Here is an 18,722-nt window from a genome sequence, read left to right as displayed (position 1 = left end):
ATGCCTAAAGTTATGCGCTGCATCTGGCAAACTAGTCACATATCTTAATGATAGGATGGCTCTGTGTATTATTCCCCATAAGAAGTGACCTCCCTGGTAGTGTTGGAAAAGCATTGAGTGGGGCCTGTGTGTGTGTGTATGTGTTCAGAGAGCTGTGCTTACCTGCAAGCCTCCAGGCGATGCTCCATTGGTTCTTCCTCCTCAAAGCCTGCAAAGCAGGCAAACGCTGGCCTCCTCGTGGAGAGGACTCCCTTCCCCCCCCCCCCCCGTCGGCGCGCGCGCGCGCGTCCCCGTGTTATAGGCGCAATTCGCGCCGTTAAGCTGAGGGGGGAAGGGCGGGTCAGTTGCTTAAGGAAGGGGCGGCCCTTCCTTTTTCGTTCCATCAGCTCATTCTAGGTTGGAACTGAGGAGGAAAAGACCAGAGCGGCAGCACGGGGCGCCGAGGACACACAGTGGCCAGAAAAGATATTACAGTCTTCATAAGACTGTCTTCAAGCCTAGAATTGGGCTGTTCTTTTCTATCTCAATAGTTTTTTTCTTGGCAATACTACTAAGGGGGACAGAATGCTTTTTCTTTCCTGGATTTGAAAAAAAAAAAAAAAAAAAAAAATTGAAAAAAAAAAAAAATCCATCAAGGGGAGAGAAGGCATTTTTTATCCCCCAAACAGGTGTTTGGGCAATTAACTATTTATAGTTCCAAGTACCGATAAGTTAGCAGGTGTACCTCGGTATTGTACCATGGCATCCGGGTCAGAGGGTACAAGAGGTGGGGATTCCCCCAGAGAGTCTGAGGTCTCGGACAAGGTTATGCCGCTGCTTTCCCCAGAGGGAGCCTTGGGGCCATCGGGATCTGGGGCTGGAGCTGGCTCGGGTCAGTCCAACCCTAAGGGCCCTTTCACACTGGGGCATTTTTCAAGCGCTTTAGCGTTAAAAAAAGCGCCTGTAAAACGCCTGAAAGAAGCTGCATCTGCAATCCCAATGTGAAAGCCTGAGTGCTTTCACACTGAGGCGCTGAGCTGGCAGGGCGTCAAAAAAAGTCCTGCATGCAGCTTCTTTGCAGCGCTTTAGGAGCGGTTAATACACCGCTCCTAAAGCCCCCTTCCCATTGAGGAAGCTTTTTTTAACGCCAAAGCGCCTCAGTGTGAAAGGGGTCTTAGCAGCGCTTTACCAGCGTTTTTCGGGCGCTGGCAGTGTGAAAGGCCTCTGAAAGCACTTGGGCTTTCACATTGGGATTGCAGATGAGGCTTCTTTCGGGCGCTTTACAGGCTTTTTTTAAACGCCAAAGCGCCTAAAAAACGCCCGAAAAACGCCCCAGTGTGAAAGGGGTCTAAGATGGTCACGGACGAGGTATTACTCACCTCTTTAAAAGAGATGGAAAAAAGAATGGGAAAAATGATAGCCACGGCTATGCGGGGCAGAAAACGGAATAGAACTCCGTCGCCCGAGCATGGACCCTCAGAAGAGGAGGTCCTTTCCTCAGGGGAATTGGACGACCTCTTGGACAAGGACCAAGTAGGTTCAGGGATCGAAGATCCGGATACAGAGGAGTCTGGAGCAGTCTCCCAAGGGGAGAGCTGGTGGGTTCAAGCCTTAACGGACTTGGTCCATAGTGCATTCAACTTGCCAGTACCAGATCTCCAAGTATCGACGGTTTCAGCTTTGGGCTCACTGAGGGCGCCTCAAAGCAATGCTGTGTTTCCGATCCATCCTCTATTAGAGGGAGTTTTGTTCCAAGATTGGAGCAAGCCAGATAAGATCTTTGTACCACCAAAGAGATTCTCTGCCTTATATCCTATGGAAGATAAATTTTCCAAGAAATGGGCTACTCCTGCAGTGGACGCAGCCATCTCATGTATTAACAAATCGTTAACATGCCCTGTAGAAAACATACAGGTATTCAAGGATCCAGTTGATAAGCGCTTGGAAGCATTACTTAAGAACTCCTTCACTACGGCAGGGGCAGTAGTACAGCCAGCTGTGGCTGCGATTGGGGTTGCTCAAGCATTATCGGATCAGACTAAGCAGATGCTTAAACTTATTCCTGCCCAGCAGGCAGAAGAATTTTCGGATGTCCCTAAGGCCATATGTTTTACGGTAGACGCAATTAAGGATTCTATCCAGCAAGCGTCACGTTTATCGTTATCCCTTATCCATATGAGAAGACTCTTATGGTTAAAGAGCTGGGAGGCCGAGCCCCCATGCAAGAAGCTCCTGGTAGGGTTTCCCTTCCATGGAGGACGACTCTTCGGAGAAGACCTGGATAAATACATTCAGACCATTTCAAGCGGCAAAAGCACTCTTTTTCCAACTAAAAGGAAGTTTCAGGGGCCTGCGTTTAAACGACAGCACTCCCCTGGGCAGGGGCCCTCTAATGCCAAACAGTATCGACGGCCTCCTGCGAAAGCAAACTTCAGCTTCAACAGCAAATCGCAGGGACAGGCTGCTAGAGGCAGAAAGCAGTGGTTTCGCAAACCAGCAAAACCAGCCCCCAAGCCGACCTTATGAAGGGGCGCCCCCACCCACGAAGGTGGGGGGAAGGCTGCGTCTCTTTTCAGAGGTTTGGGAAGCCAGCATTCCCGACAAGTGGGTACGGTCTTCCGTGGCCACGGGATACAAATTAGACTTCCTAAGGTTTCCTCCTCCTCATTTTCAGGAGTCAAGGATTCCAAATGATCCGGAGAAGGGAGCCGCATTAGTGACGGCATTAAATCATCTACTCTCCCAGGAAGTAATAGTAGAGGTACCAGTCCAAGAACAAGGGCTGGGTTTCTACTCCAACCTATTCATCATCCCAAAGTCCAATGGAGATCTCAGGCCAATTTTGGACCTAAAGATGGTAAATGCATACCTAAAGGTCCGCTCATTTCGGATGGAATCCGTGCGGTCAGCAGCTGCCACACTCCAAAAGGACGACTTCATGGCGTCCATAGACATAAAGGATGCCTACCTTCATGTTCCCATTTATCAGCCACATCAAAGATATCTACGCTTTATGGTGGCTTCGCGTCATTTCCAATTCGTGGCGCTTCCCTTCGGGTTGGCTACGGCCCCCCGGGTGTTCACGAAGGTCCTAGCTCCAATCCTAGCCAAACTAAGGATCCAAGGGGTCACGATCCTAGCATACCTGGACGACCTCCTAGTCATAGATCACTCGTCTCCTGGCTTGGAGTGAGCAGTGGCCCTCACGGTCCAATACCTCGAGAGGTTCGGCTGGGTCCTAAATCGAGAAAAGTCAGCATTCCAGCCCACAAGGCAGTTGGAATATCTCGGCATGAGGTTAGACACAGAACAACAAAGGGTGTTTCTACCTCTGATGAATGTCAAAGCCATCAAGGAATTAATCCTACTGGTTCTAAGCAAGAAGGAACCGACTATTCGCCTGTGTATGAGGTTACTAGGCAAGATGGTGGCCACATTCGAGGCGGTACCGTACGCCCAGAGCCACACTCGCATCCTGCAGGCAGCCATCCTGTCAGCATGGAGCAGAAGACCACAGGCCTTGGATATCCCGTTGCCGCTCTCATCAAGAGTCCGACAAAGTCTGTGTTGGTGGTTAGACCCTCAGAATCTACTGAGGGGGAAGTCTTTCAGCCCAGTGGCTTGGAAGATAGTAACCACAGATGCCAGCCTGACAGGCTGGGGAGCAATTTTGGATGGTTGCACTCGCCAAGGTACTTGGGCAAAGCCAGAGAGGCAGTTGCCCATCAACATCTTGGAGCTCAGATCTGCTCGACTAGCCCTCAGGGCTTGGACGTCAAAATTGCAGGGGTTCCCGGTGAGAATTCAATCAGACAATGCCACGGCCGTGGCATACATAAATCACCAAGGGGGAACCAGGAGTCAAGCCGCTCAGAGAGAGGTGAGCTTGATTCTCCAATGGGCAGAGGCTCATGTGCCCTGCATATCGGCAATATTTATTCCAGGAGTGGACAACTTTCAGGCGGACTTCTTAAGCCGCCAGACTCTATTGCCGGGGGAATGGTCTCTGCATCCACAAATCTTTCAAGCACTCTGCCAAAGATGGGGAGTGCCGGACGTGGATATCATGGCATCGAGACTCAACAAGAAACTAGACAGGTTCATATCCCGCTCAAGGGATCCGATGGCCTGCGGAACCGATGCGCTGGTTTGCCCTTGTCATCAGTTCAAACTTCTTTATGCATTTCCCCCGCTCCAGTTACTACCCCGCCTGCTGCGCAGGATCAGGGTGGAGCACATACCAGTCATCCTGGTAGCTCCAGCATGGCCCAGAAGGGCATGGTACTCACTCATCCTAAAGATGGTAGTGGGAGACCCTTGGACTCTTCCTCTACGGCCAGACCTTCCTCTACGGCCAGACCTGCTATCGCAAGGTCCGATCCTCCACCCTGCCTTACGGCATCTAAATTTGACGGCCTGGAAGCTGAATCCCTGATTCTCAGGGGTAGAGGTCTGTCTCAGAAGGTAATCTCTACCCTAATCAGAGCCAGGAAACCGGTCTCTAGGGTGATTTATTACAGGGTCTGGAGGGCCTATGTAGGCTGGTGTGAGTCCAAGCGATGGCTTTCTCGCAAATTTACCATCGATAAGAGTATTAAGTTTTCTCCAGCTAGGAGTGGATAAAGGACTGGCATTAAGCACAATCAAAGGACAGATTTCAGCTTTGTCAGTGTGGTTTCAGCGGCCGCTGGCCACCCACTCGCTGGTTAAGACCTTCCTTCAAGGGGTCTTACGTATTAAACCTCCGGTTAAATCCCCGCTTTGTCCGTGGGATTTAAATCTTGTTCTGTCAAGTTTACAGAAACAACCTTTTGAGCCGTTGGCTGAAATTCCTTTGGTTTTACTGACAAGGAAGTTAGTATTTTTGGTCGCCATAGTTTCCGCAAGAAGAGTATCGGAACTGGCGGCCTTATCCTGTAAGGAACCATATCTTATTTTTCATAAGGACAAGGTCGTTCTCCGCCCTCATCCTTCCTTCTTACCGAAGGTCATATCCAGTTTTCATCTAAACCAGGATTTGGTATTACCATCCTTCTTTCCTAAACCTACTTCCAGAAAGGAAGGGTTGCTGCATACCTTGGATGTTGTCAGGGCCATGAAGGCCTATATTAAAGCTACAGAGAAGATCCGGAAAACAGATGTGCTGTTCATTCTACCGGATGGGCCCAAGAAGGGGCAGGCAGCTGCAAAGTCCACCATCTCGAGGTGGATTAAGCAGTTAATCACTCAGGCCTACGGCTTGAAAGGGTTGCCTCCTCCAGTATCATTAAAGGCTCATTCTACCGTGTTTCCCCGAAAATAAGCCCAGGTCTTATATTCATTTTGGCAACCAAAAACACAGTAGGGCTTATTTTCGGGGTAGGGCTTGCTATTTAATGTGCTGTCTTCTCTACCCCTCTCCCTCCCTGCCTGACAGGATTTCCCTGTGTGAAGTAAAGTAAGTAAAGTAAAGTAAAGTGGTCGTGGGCTGCTAGATCCCCCTCTATTACAGTAGTATATAAGGGGAAAGGTGTGTTTCTGTAATCTATTGTTTCAGGTACCTTAGTATACTGCTGCTCTGGTCTTCCATAGCCTGCCTGAGCTTGCTTCCACGATCCGAGCATTGCAGAGGGAGGGGGCCCGAGATCCCCCACTGACAGGCAGCAGATGGAGATCTGAGTGTCGCTCTGGGCTTCCATAGCCCGCCTGAGCTCTCTTTCACAATCAGAGCATTGAAGAGGGAGGGGGTCGAGTTCCCCCACTAACAGGCAGGAGAAGAGGAGGAGACAACTAGTTCAAGCTAGGTCTTATTTTCGGGATAGGGCTTATATTGCAGCCCTCCTGGAAAACCAAGGTAGGTCTTATTTTCAGGGTAGGTCTTACTTTTGGGGAAACACGGTACTAGGGCCATGGGCGCCTCCTGGGCAGCACATCACCAGATCTCTATGGCTCAAGTTTGCAAGGCGGCAACCTGGTCTTCTGTCCACACGTTTACAAAATTCTACCAGTTGGACATAAGAAGGAACACAGATACAGCCTTTGGGCAGGCAGTGCTGCAGGCTGCAGTTTGAGACCCTCGGATTCCGGGGGCTCCCCTTTTTTGAGTTAAATTTAAAATTTAAAATTATTTTTCTCAACTAAGTTGGATTTATTATGATTTGAGTATATCTCTAAATTAAATCCTTTTGTCTTGGAGATGTTCTCCCTCCCCTCATTGTAAGCATTGCTTTGGGACATCCCATATAGTAATGAATGCCGCTCTGTGTCCCGTGATGTACGAGAAAGAAAAAGGGATTTTTAATACAGCTTACCTGTAAAATCTTTTTCTTGGAGTACATCACGGGACACAGAGCTCCCACCCCTCTTTTGGGGACCATTTTGGGAGGCATACTGCTTGCTACAAAACTGAGGTACTCCTATGGGAGGGGGTTATATAGGGAGGGGCATTTCCTGTTTCAAGATTGCCAGTGTCTATCACCTGAAGGTACTCCCATATAACCCACATAGTAATGAATGCCGCTCTGTGTCCCGTGATGTACTCCAAGAAAAAGATTTTACAGGTAAGCTGTATTAAAAATCTCTTTTTCTTCCCCCCCCCCCCCCCCCCCCCCCATACATCCCGTGCCATGCAGCATTCTTTGTAGGTGGTAATTCTACTTTTCTTATTTGCTTTAATGATGTGCTAATCGCTTCTCTCTCTTTCAGGCCTTTGAAGGACGGGGAACTCTTTGAGATTGTTATACAGAAGATGGTGGATCGTTGGTCGGGATCTATAGAGGCAGGTGAGGAGGATGTAGATGGAAGAGCGGGCCTCTTATATGGTATGATGGGGGTATAATCTCATTTCTTTACTCCATAATGTTTCATTTCTATGTTGTGATAGGTCTGAGGTCATCTATGGACCTGTTTCTGGAGTCTCTATGTGATGTGATTGGTCTGAGGTCATCTATGGACCTGTTTCTGGAGTCTCTGCATTGTGTTGGGTCTGAGGTCATCTATGGACCTGTTTCTGGAGTCTTTGTATGTTGTGTTGGGTCTGAGGTCATCTATGGACCTGTTTCTGGAGTCTCTGCATTGTGTTGGGTCTGAGGTCATCTATGGACCTGTTTCTGGAGTCTCTGCATTGTGTTGGGTCTGAGGTCATCTATGGACCTGTTTCTGGAGTCTCTGCATTGTGTTGGGTCTGAGGTCATCTATGGACCTGTTTCTGGAGTCTCTGCATTGTGTTGGGTCTGAGGTCATCTATGGACCTGTTTCTGGAGTCTCTGTATGTTGTGTTGGGTCTGAGGTCATCTATGGACCTGTCTCTGGAGTCTCTGCATTGTGTTGGGTCTGAGGTCATCTATGGACCTGTTTCTGGAGTCTCTGCATTGTGTTGGGTCTGAGGTCATCTATGGACCTGTTTCTGGAGTCTCTGCATTGTGTTGGGTCTGAGGTCATCTATGGACCTGTTTCTGGAGTCTCTGTATGTTGTGTTGGGTCTGAGGTCATCTATGGACCTGTTTCTGGATCTCTGCATTGTGTTGGGTCTGAGGTCATCTATGGACCTGTTTCTGGAGTCTCTGTATGTTGTGTTGGGTCTGAGGTCATCTATGGACCTGTTTCTGGAGTCTCTGCATTGTGTTGGGTCTGAGGTCATCTATGGACCTGTTTCTGGAGTCTCTGTATGTTGTGTTGGGTCTGAGGTCATCTATGGACCTGTTTCTGGAGTCTCTGTATGTTGTGTTGGGTCTGAGGTCATCTATGGACCTGTTTCTGGAGTCTCTGCATTGTGTTGGGTCTGAGGTCATCTATCGACCTGTTTCTGGAGTCTCTGCATTGTGTTGGGTCTGAGGTCATCTATGGACCTGTTTCTGGAGTCTCTGTATGTTGTGTTGGGTCTGAGGTCATCTATGGACCTGTTTCTGGAGTCTCTATTACCTCATTTCCACTGAGCGGAACAGTTTGGGTCAATGGTTTGGAAGGGTTAAAATGGTCCTGCCTAGAGGTAGACTGATATGGGTTTTTTCTCTGGCCGATACCGATATTTAGAAATTAGGGGGGGCGATATATGATGCAGATATGTATGGCCAATATTTTAGCCCGATTTAAAAAAAAATATATATATATATAATATATTAAAAAAAAAAAAAATACCTCGCCTACTCCACACACACTTGATGTCCTCAGTACAGATGGCACTGGTAACTGACAGATGTCACTATTGGCACTAGCAGGTGGCATTGGTTTGGAACTGACAGATGGCACTTGTTTGGGACAGATGGCGGTTGGCACTGGTGGGTGGCACTTGCAGCTTTCACACAAAGCCGAGTGTAACTGTGTGAAACTAACAGAGGAGAGAGAGAGAAAGGAGCTGTCAGCTCGATGTCGGGGGTGGGACGGACCCAGCAGCTAAATTACACCAGCCAATGATTGGGTTGCTTTAAAAAGGGGGTGGGGCCACATACACATAGTGGCCCGCCCAGATACCATCCCCTTGGCTGGTGTAATATAGCTGCTGGGTCAGAGAGAGGGGAGGAGAGGGAGACTGTCAGCTCAATGTCGGGGATGGGCGTGACCCAGAAGCTATATTTCACCAGCCAAGGGGATGGTATCTGGGCGGGCCACCGCTGCTCCTGCTGTGCCCCCTCTGGTCCTGCTGTGCCCCCTCTGGTCCTGCTGCTCCTGCTGTGCCCCCTCTGGTCCTGCTGCTCCTGCTGTGCACCCTCTGGTCCTGCCGCCGCTGCTCCTGCTGTGCCCCCTCTGGTCCTGATGCCGCCGCTGCTCCTGCTGTGCCCCCTCTGGTCCTGATGCCGCCGCTGCTCCTGCTGTGCCCCCTCTGGTCCTGATGCCGCCGCTGCTCCTGCTGTGCCCCCTCTGGTCCTGATGCCGCCGCTGCTCCTGCTGTGCCCCCTCTGGTCCTGACGCTGTCCTTTTTGGTCCTTACACACTGATTTCTCTTTCGTTCATAGACGGACACAGCCTTCATTGACCTTAGGGTTATGCTTCTTCCTACCAGGAGATTTAGGCAGAATTCTACAGCACTTAAGGTGTTAAAAACTTTCCTTCATGCCGCTCCTCCCAGGGGGCGTGGCTCCCCCAGGCATAACCCACACCCTGCTTTAGCAGCCTCAGTTTGTTTTCTGCCTAACGACAGGAGGTCAAGGCTATCTCTGGAGTTCCTGGACTCTGGAGTTTTTTTCTGGCGATTTTTCTCGCTTTTTTTATTATTTTGTTCCTGCATTTTTGAATCCTGCGATTCTTCTATCAACAGCCGACTGGGTGACAGGCTGGGTCCTCGACTCTTGTAGTCCCCCCATGTTCGGCCTTCGAGCGTGTGCCGGCCCTCAGCTCAGCTTTGGGACGTCCACGACAGGCCCCATTGCTCCAGGGGCGGCCGGGGAACTTTGGTTCTAGGGCACACATATGACCGGTCTCTATGGCTTTGTCACAGTGTGTCTGGCCGACAGCCATGCCGTTTACGGACGTTGGTTCTGTCTGGGATACCTCCAGCCGGGTAGTCGCAGGACAGGTAAGTAGTGGCCCCTTACTCAGGTAAGTGGTCTGGCTGGTGGTTTCCCTGGGGAGGTCGACTGAGGGTCCGCCCTGCTTTCCTCTCTCCCCTTCCTCTCCCTCCTTCCCCTGACTGGGTAGTGGCTGTGAAGGGGGGCCTCCTGGGTTTTCTTTGTTACCACCGGGGCCCGTGTGTTGTAGGGGGACTGTGTTGTTACTCTGGGGGGTGCTGCTGTGTGCTGCTGTGTTCTATGAGGTAATTTTTACCTCAGACAGCGGCCGTCTTGGAAATCTCCTTGGTAACGCTGTGATTCTTTTCTGAGGTAACAAAGCAGTCAGTGCTGCTGTGTTCTATGAGGTAATTTTTACCTCAGATGGTGGCCATCTTGGAAATCTCCTTGGTAACGATGTGATTCTTCCCTGAGACACAGCCTCTGGTCAGTTTTAGTGCTGTTACAGTTTTAGTGCTGTGAATCTTCCATGAGGTGAATACACATCACAGTCAGCACATCAGAGCACACCTGAGGTTTTTCAGCTCCCTCTGCAGCTGGGTGGGGTGGTGAATACCGGGGGCCCCCATGCTCTGCAATAGCAGCAAGGAGGTGACCAGTGGTTTTTTTTTTTGTCCTGCCTTGCAGGGTGGGTGACTCAGCGCTGACACTATGGAACTCAAGCTATGCCTGTGTTAACCCTTAATGCCCCTTCCCCTGCCACATCTGTTATGTTGGCTGTACTGGGTTTCTTGCCAGGTTTGAAGCAGCTAGTGCCCGGATGGGGGGTAAAAAAGCGCCCCCTCCCTGAAGCCTGCTTCTGGGGATGACACAGAATCGCTGTTTTTTTCTGGTTCTGTTATGTCAGAGGCTGCGGGTTTTAACCCTTATGGATAGTGAGGATGACTCTGCTGCAGTCAGTTGCTGGCAAGAATTTGTTGGAGCTCTTGTTTCTGCGGTGCGTGAGGCTCTAAAAATTGAGGATGTGGCGGAGACACCTCCGTGTCAGTACCAGCAGACTACCACGCATCGCTGAAGTGTTTCCTTGTGTTCCTTATTTGGACTATATGTTATACAAGGAATGGGATGCACCGCAAAAAGTTTGTCAAAAAACTTTGCAACCCGTTACCCCCTTGAGGGGGGCTTTAAAAAAAAAAAAAAAAAAAAAAAAAGTAGGTCTCTCCTCCGCCAGTGGACCCCCCTGTGTCCAGACTGCGCAAGGCCACCACATTGCCTGTGGAAGGGGCTCCTGCATTTCAGGATCCCGCTGATAGGAGAGTGGAGGCCGTGGCCCGCTCCCTATTCACGGTGGTGGGTTCGGCGGTGAGGCCGGCTCTGGCAGGCCCCGACTAAAAGGGCGAAGCTCCTGCTGCAGGAGCTGGAAGAAGGACCTCTAAGGTGGCCTTGGTGATCACCGTTAAGGGTGAACGGTCCTTTTGGGTCTTCCCTGACTGGCATCATTGAGGATGCCACAGGTGGTAAGCGCATGCTGTTCCCACGGTTTGGGAAGGGCTAGGGACCTCGCCCTGTGCAAGGACCCTCCTTGCCTACCTCCGAGCGTTTTTTTCGCTCGCCCTGTGCGGTGGGGGTAGGTCTACATGGTGCTTGAATCCCCGCTGCGGGGTAGCAGCGCACCGGATACCGCATGCCTAACAAGTCTGCGGACATACCTGCTTCCGCCTGAAGGTCTGCTCCCGCCCGTGTCTCGGGTGGGAGACTGGCTTCGCATTGCGAAGTGTTTTCCTTGGGGTACAAGATTGAGTTTCTCTCTTGTCTGCCAAACAGGTTTTTTCCCTCCGGCTTCTGGCCTCCTCCGGTTCGCCGGTTGACTCCGTCAGGGGCTGTCCAGGATCTTCTGGTCAGGGGAGTGATTGTGCCAGTTCCCTCGTTGGAACGGTCTCGGGGTTTTACTCCATTCTGTTTGTGTCCCCATGGAGGATGGGGCCCGGTCGATCCTGGGCCTCAAGTCCCTCGTTTTGTTTTTGTCAGGTTTTTCTGGCATCCTTGGATGTCATGAACGTGTACCTGCATATCCTCAAACCACCAGAGATTCTGTGCTTTGCGGTCGGGGGGGGCCATTTTCAATGGTGTCCTTCCCATTCGGCGGGTTTTCGCCAAGGTGCTCGTACCGATACTGGCCCGGCTGTGACAGCGGGGGTTTGTTATCATGGGATGTCTGGACGACATTCTCCTACGAGCTTCTTCGAGCTCTGCATTGGTGGAGCCGTGTCTATCACGTGTCAGGCTCTCCGAGTGTTCGGCTGGTTTCTGGATTGTCCTGAAATCAGGGTTGATTCCGTCTCAGGGATACCTGAGACTGGTCCTGGATTCCTCCGGGGCGGGAGTGTTTTTCTCCTAGCGGAAAAACTTCAGACTCTGCTATCTGCTGTGCAGCAGTTGCCGACCCAGAAGCGGTCATCTCTGCGATTCTGCAGGAAGGTTCTGGGTCAGTTGGTAGCCTCTTTCGAGGCGGTTCCGTATGCCCAATTCCACGCCAGGGTACTACGGAGGGAACTGCTGTCACGATGGGACTAGCTTCCGTCATCTCTGGATTACCAGATTCAGTTGAGTCATCTGATCATGTCTCCCCTGGTATGGTGGCTGGCGTTTCCGGTGCTTCGGGCCGGAAAGTCATTTTTCTGCAGGCCACTGGACAGTGGTCACGACGGATGCCAGCCTCTCCGGTTGGGGAGGGGCGCTTGGGGCACCCAGTCAGCCCAGGGGCACTGGACTCAGGTGGAGTCCTGCCTACTGATCAACGTTCTGGAGCTCCGAGCAATCAAGCTTTGCCTTACCAGGTGATCCCTGGATCTACAGGGCCGACCGGTCAGGATCCTGTCCGATAACACCACGTCCGTGGCGTAGGTTGATCATCAGGGAGGCACACGGAGTTCTGTTGCAGCGACGGGAGTCGCGCGCATCCTTTCGGTGGGCCGAAGGGTCCGTTCCGGCTCTATCGGCCGGGTACATTCCGGGAATACGGAATTGGCTAGCCGACTACCTAAGTCGCACTGCACTGGGCCAAGGAGAGTGGTCTCTCCACCCGCAGGTGTTTCGGGGTCTGTGCCGAAAGTGGGGCACTCCGGACGTGGACCTTCTAGCGTCCCGTCTCTATATCGGTAGGTGCCACGGTTCGTGGCCAGGTTTAAGGACCCGTGGGCGGACGCGTCAGGCGCGTTGGTGGCTCCTTGGGGTCGCTGTCGCCTACTTTACACCTTCCCTCCTCGGAAGCTTCTTCCTCGCCTGCTGCGCAGAGTAGAAGCTGTAGGGATTCTATCGGTCCAGATTGGCCGCGTCGCTTCTGGTACGCGGACCAGGTGCGTCTGCTGGCAGACGCCCCCTAGCGTCTTCCCCTGGGAATTGATTTTCTGTTACAGGGTCCAATCTTCCACCCTGTTTCACAGCCACCGGCCTTAGCGGCGTGGCTGTTGAGAGCCAGGGGCTTAAGGACCGAGGCCTATTGGGCTCGGTGGTCTCTACCGTGCTGCCTGCACGGAGGTCTACCTCACGTAGGTTTTTTCCTCATACATGGAAGGCCTACTTCTCTGTGTGTGGGGAGATGAACTGGCACTCTCGTACATGCGTTGTGTACAGGATTCTGCTGTCTTTGCAGCAGGGAGTGGTTCAGGCTCTCGCCTTACGTACGGTTAGGAGCCAGATTTCTGCTCTGGCTGTTTTTTACTTGCAGCGACCCTTGGCATAGCACTCCTGGGTGCGTGCGTTGGGTCAGGGGGTCTGGCAGGTGGCCCCTCCGGTGCGCCCTCCATTACCCCCATGGGACTTGAATTTAGTCCTTTCAGTGCTTCGGGATGCTCCCTTTGAGGACATTCGGGAGGTTTTTTGTTTTATTGTCACAAAAGGTGATTTTATTTCTGGTAGCAATTACCTCGATCAGACGGGTGTCTGTCTGTTCTGGTGGCCTTGTCTTGCAAGGCTCCCTGCTTGGTCATCCGTAAGGACGAGGTGGTGCTGCGGCCGCAGCCGTTTTTTCTCCCTAAGGTCGTTTCGGCTTTTCACTTGGATGTGGACATTGTTCTTCCATCCTTGTGTCCTCAGCCGAAGAACCCGAAGGAGGCCACTTTACATTCTTTGGATGTGGTTCGGGCCCTTCGAGTTTACTTGTCGGCGACAGCTCCGTTCCGGATGTCGGACTCGCTGTTCGTGTCTGTGTCCGGTCCCAGTAAGGGCCTGGCAGTTTCGTCGGCCACCATTTCCAGGTGGATCCGACGGATTGTGCTTCAGGCCTACGCCCTGAAGGGGCGGGCGCCTCCCTTTCGGGTCACGGCGCATTCGACCAGGGCGATCGGGGCCTCTTGGGCTTCCGACACCAAGCCTCTGTGTTACTGGTGTGTAAGGCTGCGACCTGGTCGTCGGTCCACGCTTTTTCAAAGTTTTATATGGTGGATGTGAGTGCATCTTCGGATGCCTCCATTGGCCGCAGGGTGTTACAGGCGGCAGTTTAAGGTTGGAGTTCCTCCGTTGAGTAACTCCGGTTTTTGTTTGGGGTGTAACCTGTTTTTGCTGTGTTATTTTTCCCACCCCTCGAATTTTTTTGACACTGCTTGGGGACGTCCCTAAGGTCAATGAAGGCTGTGTCCGTCTATGAACGAAAGAGAAAAAAGGATTTTTGTACTCACCGTAAAATCCATTTCTCTGAGTTCATAGACGGACACAGCACCCACCCCTCCTTTGTTTGTACTGCTTGTTACGAACTGAGGCTGCTAAAGCAGGGTGTGGGTTATGCCTGGGGGAGCCACGCCCCCTGGGAGGAGCAGCATGAAGGAAAGTTTTTAACACCTTAAGTGCTGTAGAATTCTGCCTAAATCTCCTGGTAGGAAGAAGCATAACCCTAAGGTCAATGAAGGCTGTGTCCGTCTATGAACTCAGAGAAATGGATTTTACGGTGAGTACAAAAATCCTTTTTTTTCCTCCTCTGGTCCTCATTTTGAACCCTCTCCTGTCCTAACCATCTTTCTCCATCTATCTTTCTCTCTCAGGAGTGACTTGTATTCGCCCTGAGGATTTGGAATTTCCCAACACCATGACTGACATTGACTACGACACATGGATGCTGAGGTAGGACCCCTGTGGGGACTATGATGGAGGACTCCTCCGGGGACCCTGGGCTTTGTTTGTTTTATGGTGTTGCTCTGGAGTAAACACTACAAGCTGTTATTCCGAAGAGCCTCCTGTGCTCCTCTCTGATTTGGTTTCTCTGTTACTGAGGCCTGACTTCATGGCTGAGCTGCACCCCCCGCCATCCCAGTCTCCAGTGTCAGACCAGTACAGCCTCTCTGGTTGGACAGACTGGTGGTAGTTGGTGCTTATCCATTAAATCTGGAAGCAGCAGAAACTTGAGCAGAGGGGAGCACAGGAAGGGTCCTTCTGATCCGGGGCGGGGCCTGTATTTTGTCACGTCTTCTTCTTTCAGAAGAACTTTGGCTCCATGAATGTTGATGGAAGGCCCACCGATGGTCCCAACCCTTCCTCTGTTCTTGACAATGGCACAGCCCCCTTGGCCCCCAAAAGAGGATGGAAGACCCCATGATGGTCCCAACCCTTCCTCTGTTCTTGACAATGGCACAGCCCCCTTGGCCCCCAAAAGAGGATGGAAGACCCCATAATGGTCCCAACCCTTCCTCTGTTCTTGCAAAGGCACAGCCCCCTTGGCCCCCAAAAGAGGATGGAAGGCCCCACGATGGTCCAAACCCTTCCTCTGTTCTTGCAAAGGCACCGCCCCCTTGGCCCCCAAAAGAGGATGGAAGACCCCATGATGGTCCCAACCCTTCCTCTGTTCTTGCAAAGGCACAGCCCCCTTGGCCCCCAAAAGAGGAGGGAAGGCCCCACGATGGTCCCAACCCTTCCTCTGTTCTTGCAAAGGCACAGCCCCCTTGGCCCCCAAAAGAGGATGGAAGACCCCATGATTGTCCCAACCCTTCCTCTGTTCTTGCAAAGGCACAGCCCCCTTGGCCCCCAAAAGAGGATGGAAGACCCCATGATTGTCCCAACCCTTCCTCTGTTCTTGCAAAGGCACAGCCCCCTTGGCCCCAAAAAGAGGATGGAAGACCCCATAATGGTCCCAACCTTTCCTCTGTTCTTGCAAAGGCACAGCCCCCTTGGCCCCCAAAAGAGGATGGAAGACCCCATGATGGTCCCAACCTTTCCTCTGTTCTTGCAAAGGCACAGCCCCCTCGGCCCCCAAAAGAGGATGGAAGACCCCATGATTGTCCCAACCCTTCCTCTGTTCTTGCAAAGGCACAGCTCCCTTGGCCCCCAAAAGAGGATGGAAGACCCCATGATGGTCCCAACCCTTCCTCTGTTCTTGCAAAGGCACAGCCCCCTTGGCCCCCAAAAGAGGATGGAAGACCCCATAATGGTCCCAACCTTTCCTCTGTTCTTGCAAAGGCACAGCCCCCTTGGCCCCCAAAAGAGGATGGAAGACCCCATGATGGTCCCAACCCTTCCTCTGTTCTTGACAATGGCACAGCCCCCTTGGCCCCCAAAAGAGGATGGAAGACCCCATAATGGTCCCAACCTTTCCTCTGTTCTTGACAATGGCACAGCCCCCTTGGCCCCCAAAAGAGGATGGAAGACCCCATAATGGTCCCAACCTTTCCTCAGTTTTTTTTTCCCACTGCCCAGAAGGTGATTGATGGCCCTGTGAGGGTCCTAACCCTTTCTCTGATTATTCTAGTGGCACAGCCATCATGCAGGATGGCAACACTCTGAGGACCAACTATGGATGTGATCTGGATTCTTTGGGATCGGCGTCCCGTATCGGAATGATGAAGACGACCAGGGGAGACCTTCACTATTATATTGATGGTGTGGACCAGGGCGTGGCCTGTACAGGACTTCCTTCTGAAAGGGGTGAGCTCCACCCACAATGCACTGCTGCCCCTCCCTCCCCACCCACCCACTGTCATTAACCCTTGGCTCTCCTCTGCAGATATCTTTGCTGTGGTGGACCTGTATGGACAGTGTGTCCAGGTGTCCCTGACTGGCGGTAGCGGTCTTATTGATAACAGCTTATCGGCCAGTCACGTGACAGATAAATCCTTCCCTACTCCTTCACCAGGTAAGTTGGCAGTACGTACCGCTCCTCACACAGGGTGTCAGGTGTGTGTGGCTCCTGCCACAGGTTTTTCTTTCTCGTACATCACGGGACACAGAGCGGCATATTCATTACTATGTGGGTTATATGGAGTACCTTCAGGTGATGGACACTGGCAATCTCAAACAGGAAGTCCCCTCCCTATATAACCCCCTCCCATAGGAGGAGTACCTCAGTTTTTACGCCAGTGTCTTAGGGGTTGGTCATGGATTAGCTTTGCCTCCACATCCTTGGGATCAAGGCAGGCTAACCGGATCTGTCCAAGGGCCTCAGTGCTAAAGTGGACAGTATCCGGACCCCAAAGCCATGGGGTTTTGCCCATAACGCTTCTCTTTTTAGAGAGCTGGACCCTGGTCCCAGGACTTAGAACCTTTTTGGTACCTAAAGCTCCTGTTTGCCAGGGTGCTATATGGGCCCAGGACAGTGGCTCCTTCATAGGAACCCAGGGCCTGAAGGTCTAGACGCCACCCACGGAGATGGGGGAAGATTGGACCTCTTGCTGTGCAAAAGTCCTGCGGCATGGAGCAGGTAAGTAAGGGGGAGCTTGCGGAACTTGGTTCGCGGCAGGTTCCCTGGGGGGGGACATGCCTGAGTATGCTCTGCATTGGCAAGTGAGTCACTATGTCTATGACAGAGACAGGATGATTCTATGTTTTTTCCCCCATAGATGTGACCTCCCTGTTATGTATTGCTTTGGATAGGCAGTGGCTGCTGGCGCTAGGTGTGGGAATACTGTGACCTAAAGGGGGGCTGTTTCCCATGCTAAGGAGGAGGTCTGTGACCTACCTGAGGGCTTACCTGGCTGGGTGCTGCGCAGCTCCGTTCTCCTCCATGTGCGATGGGCCCCCCCCCCTGCCGACGGGTGCACGCGCGCCCGAGATATAGACGCTATTTCGTGCCATTGGCTGGAGGGGGGGCGGGTCCTGTGGGCAGCGAATGACAATAAAGGGAAGGGGCGGCCCTTCCACAAGCTGCCAAGCTCAGTATCGTTCTGAGCTAAGGAGAGGAGGAGGACGCAGGCAGAGCGCGCTGAGACACCCGGTGGCGGAAGGAAAAAATTGCAGTCTTTTTAAATAGACTGTCAAACCTACAGATAGGTTTTCTTTTTTCCTTTTTTCAGCAGATGGCTATTGGCAATACTTTAAAAGAGACAGAGTATTTTTTCCTATTCTTAAAAAAAGAAAAAAAAAGAAAAAGAGAGTTAAAGGAAGGAACATTCTGATCTCCCTTCTCGGTTTGGGCGTTAGTTGCTACCGTTCCCAAACCGGTAAATTCCCTTTAAGCTACTCAGTGGCTGGGTGATAGCAGGTATACCTCAGTATTGTACCATGGCTTCTGGGTCAGAGGTTACAAAGGGTGGGGATTCCCCTGCAAATTCCGAGGGCTCGGATACGGCTATGCCGCTGCTTTCCCCACAGGACATATCAGGGCACGCCTTGGTGGGACCTTCTGGGGGATCTGGTGCTGGGGCTGGTTCAGGTCAGTCCAACCCGGGTTTGTTACTGAGAGGGTGCTTGCTGTTTCTTTAGGAGAACTAGAGAAAAGAGTGGCAAAGATGATAGCTAAGGCTATACCGGGTAGAAAGCGGACTAGGTCTCCGTCACCCAAACAGGAACCCTCAGACACAGAGATCCTTTCCCTAGGGGAATTGGATAAACTTGACGTTTTGGACCAGGGTGGTTCAGAGATCGAGGATCCGGATGCTGAGGAGCCTGGTTCAGCCTCCCAAGGGGAGAGTTTGTGGGTGCAAGCCTTAACGGACATGGTCCATGGGGCATTTAAGTTACCCGTACCAGAACCTCAAGTATCGGCGGTTTCAGCTTTAGGCTCATTAAGGGCGCCTCAAAGCAACGCAATTTTTGCGGTCCATTCTCTACTAGAGGATGTTATATATCAGGATTGGGCCAAACCAGATAGAATCTTTTTACCACCTAAAAAATTCTCTGTCTTATATCCAATGGAGGAAAAATTCTCCAAGAGGTGGGCGCCCCCGGCTGTGGATGCAGCCATCTCCTGTGTGAACAAATCTTTAACTTGTCCTGTAGAGAACTTGCAGGTGTTTAAGGATCCGGTTGATAAGCGCTTGGAAACACTACTTAAGGCCTCCTTTACTTCGGCAGGGGCAGTAGTACAGCCCGCTGTGGCTGCGATTGGGGTCGCTCAAGCAT

At 51.8% G+C, this 18,722-nt stretch overlaps 1 protein-coding gene across 2 annotated transcripts in view; it reads left to right on the top strand.

The window, feature by feature from the left end:
- The window catches only part of NEURL4 (neuralized E3 ubiquitin protein ligase 4), a 74,268-nt gene that overhangs the window by 22,275 nt on the left and 33,271 nt on the right, over positions 1-18,722 (top strand). For both annotated transcript variants that reach the window (XM_040334221.1, XM_040334220.1), the window contains exons 13-16: positions 6,664-6,740; positions 14,438-14,516; positions 16,135-16,310; positions 16,390-16,518. In XM_040334221.1, coding sequence (XP_040190155.1) covers positions 6,664-6,740; positions 14,438-14,516; positions 16,135-16,310; positions 16,390-16,518 — 461 coding nt within the window. The remainder of the gene's footprint in view (positions 1-6,663; positions 6,741-14,437; positions 14,517-16,134; positions 16,311-16,389; positions 16,519-18,722) is intronic.

Source organism: Rana temporaria (genome assembly GCF_905171775.1).
Source record: "Rana temporaria chromosome 3 unlocalized genomic scaffold, aRanTem1.1 chr3b, whole genome shotgun sequence".
Taxonomy (NCBI): Eukaryota; Metazoa; Chordata; class Amphibia; order Anura; family Ranidae; genus Rana; species Rana temporaria.
The sequence above is the reverse complement of the archived record's forward strand: the minus strand, read 5'-3'. Positions and strand labels throughout refer to the sequence as shown.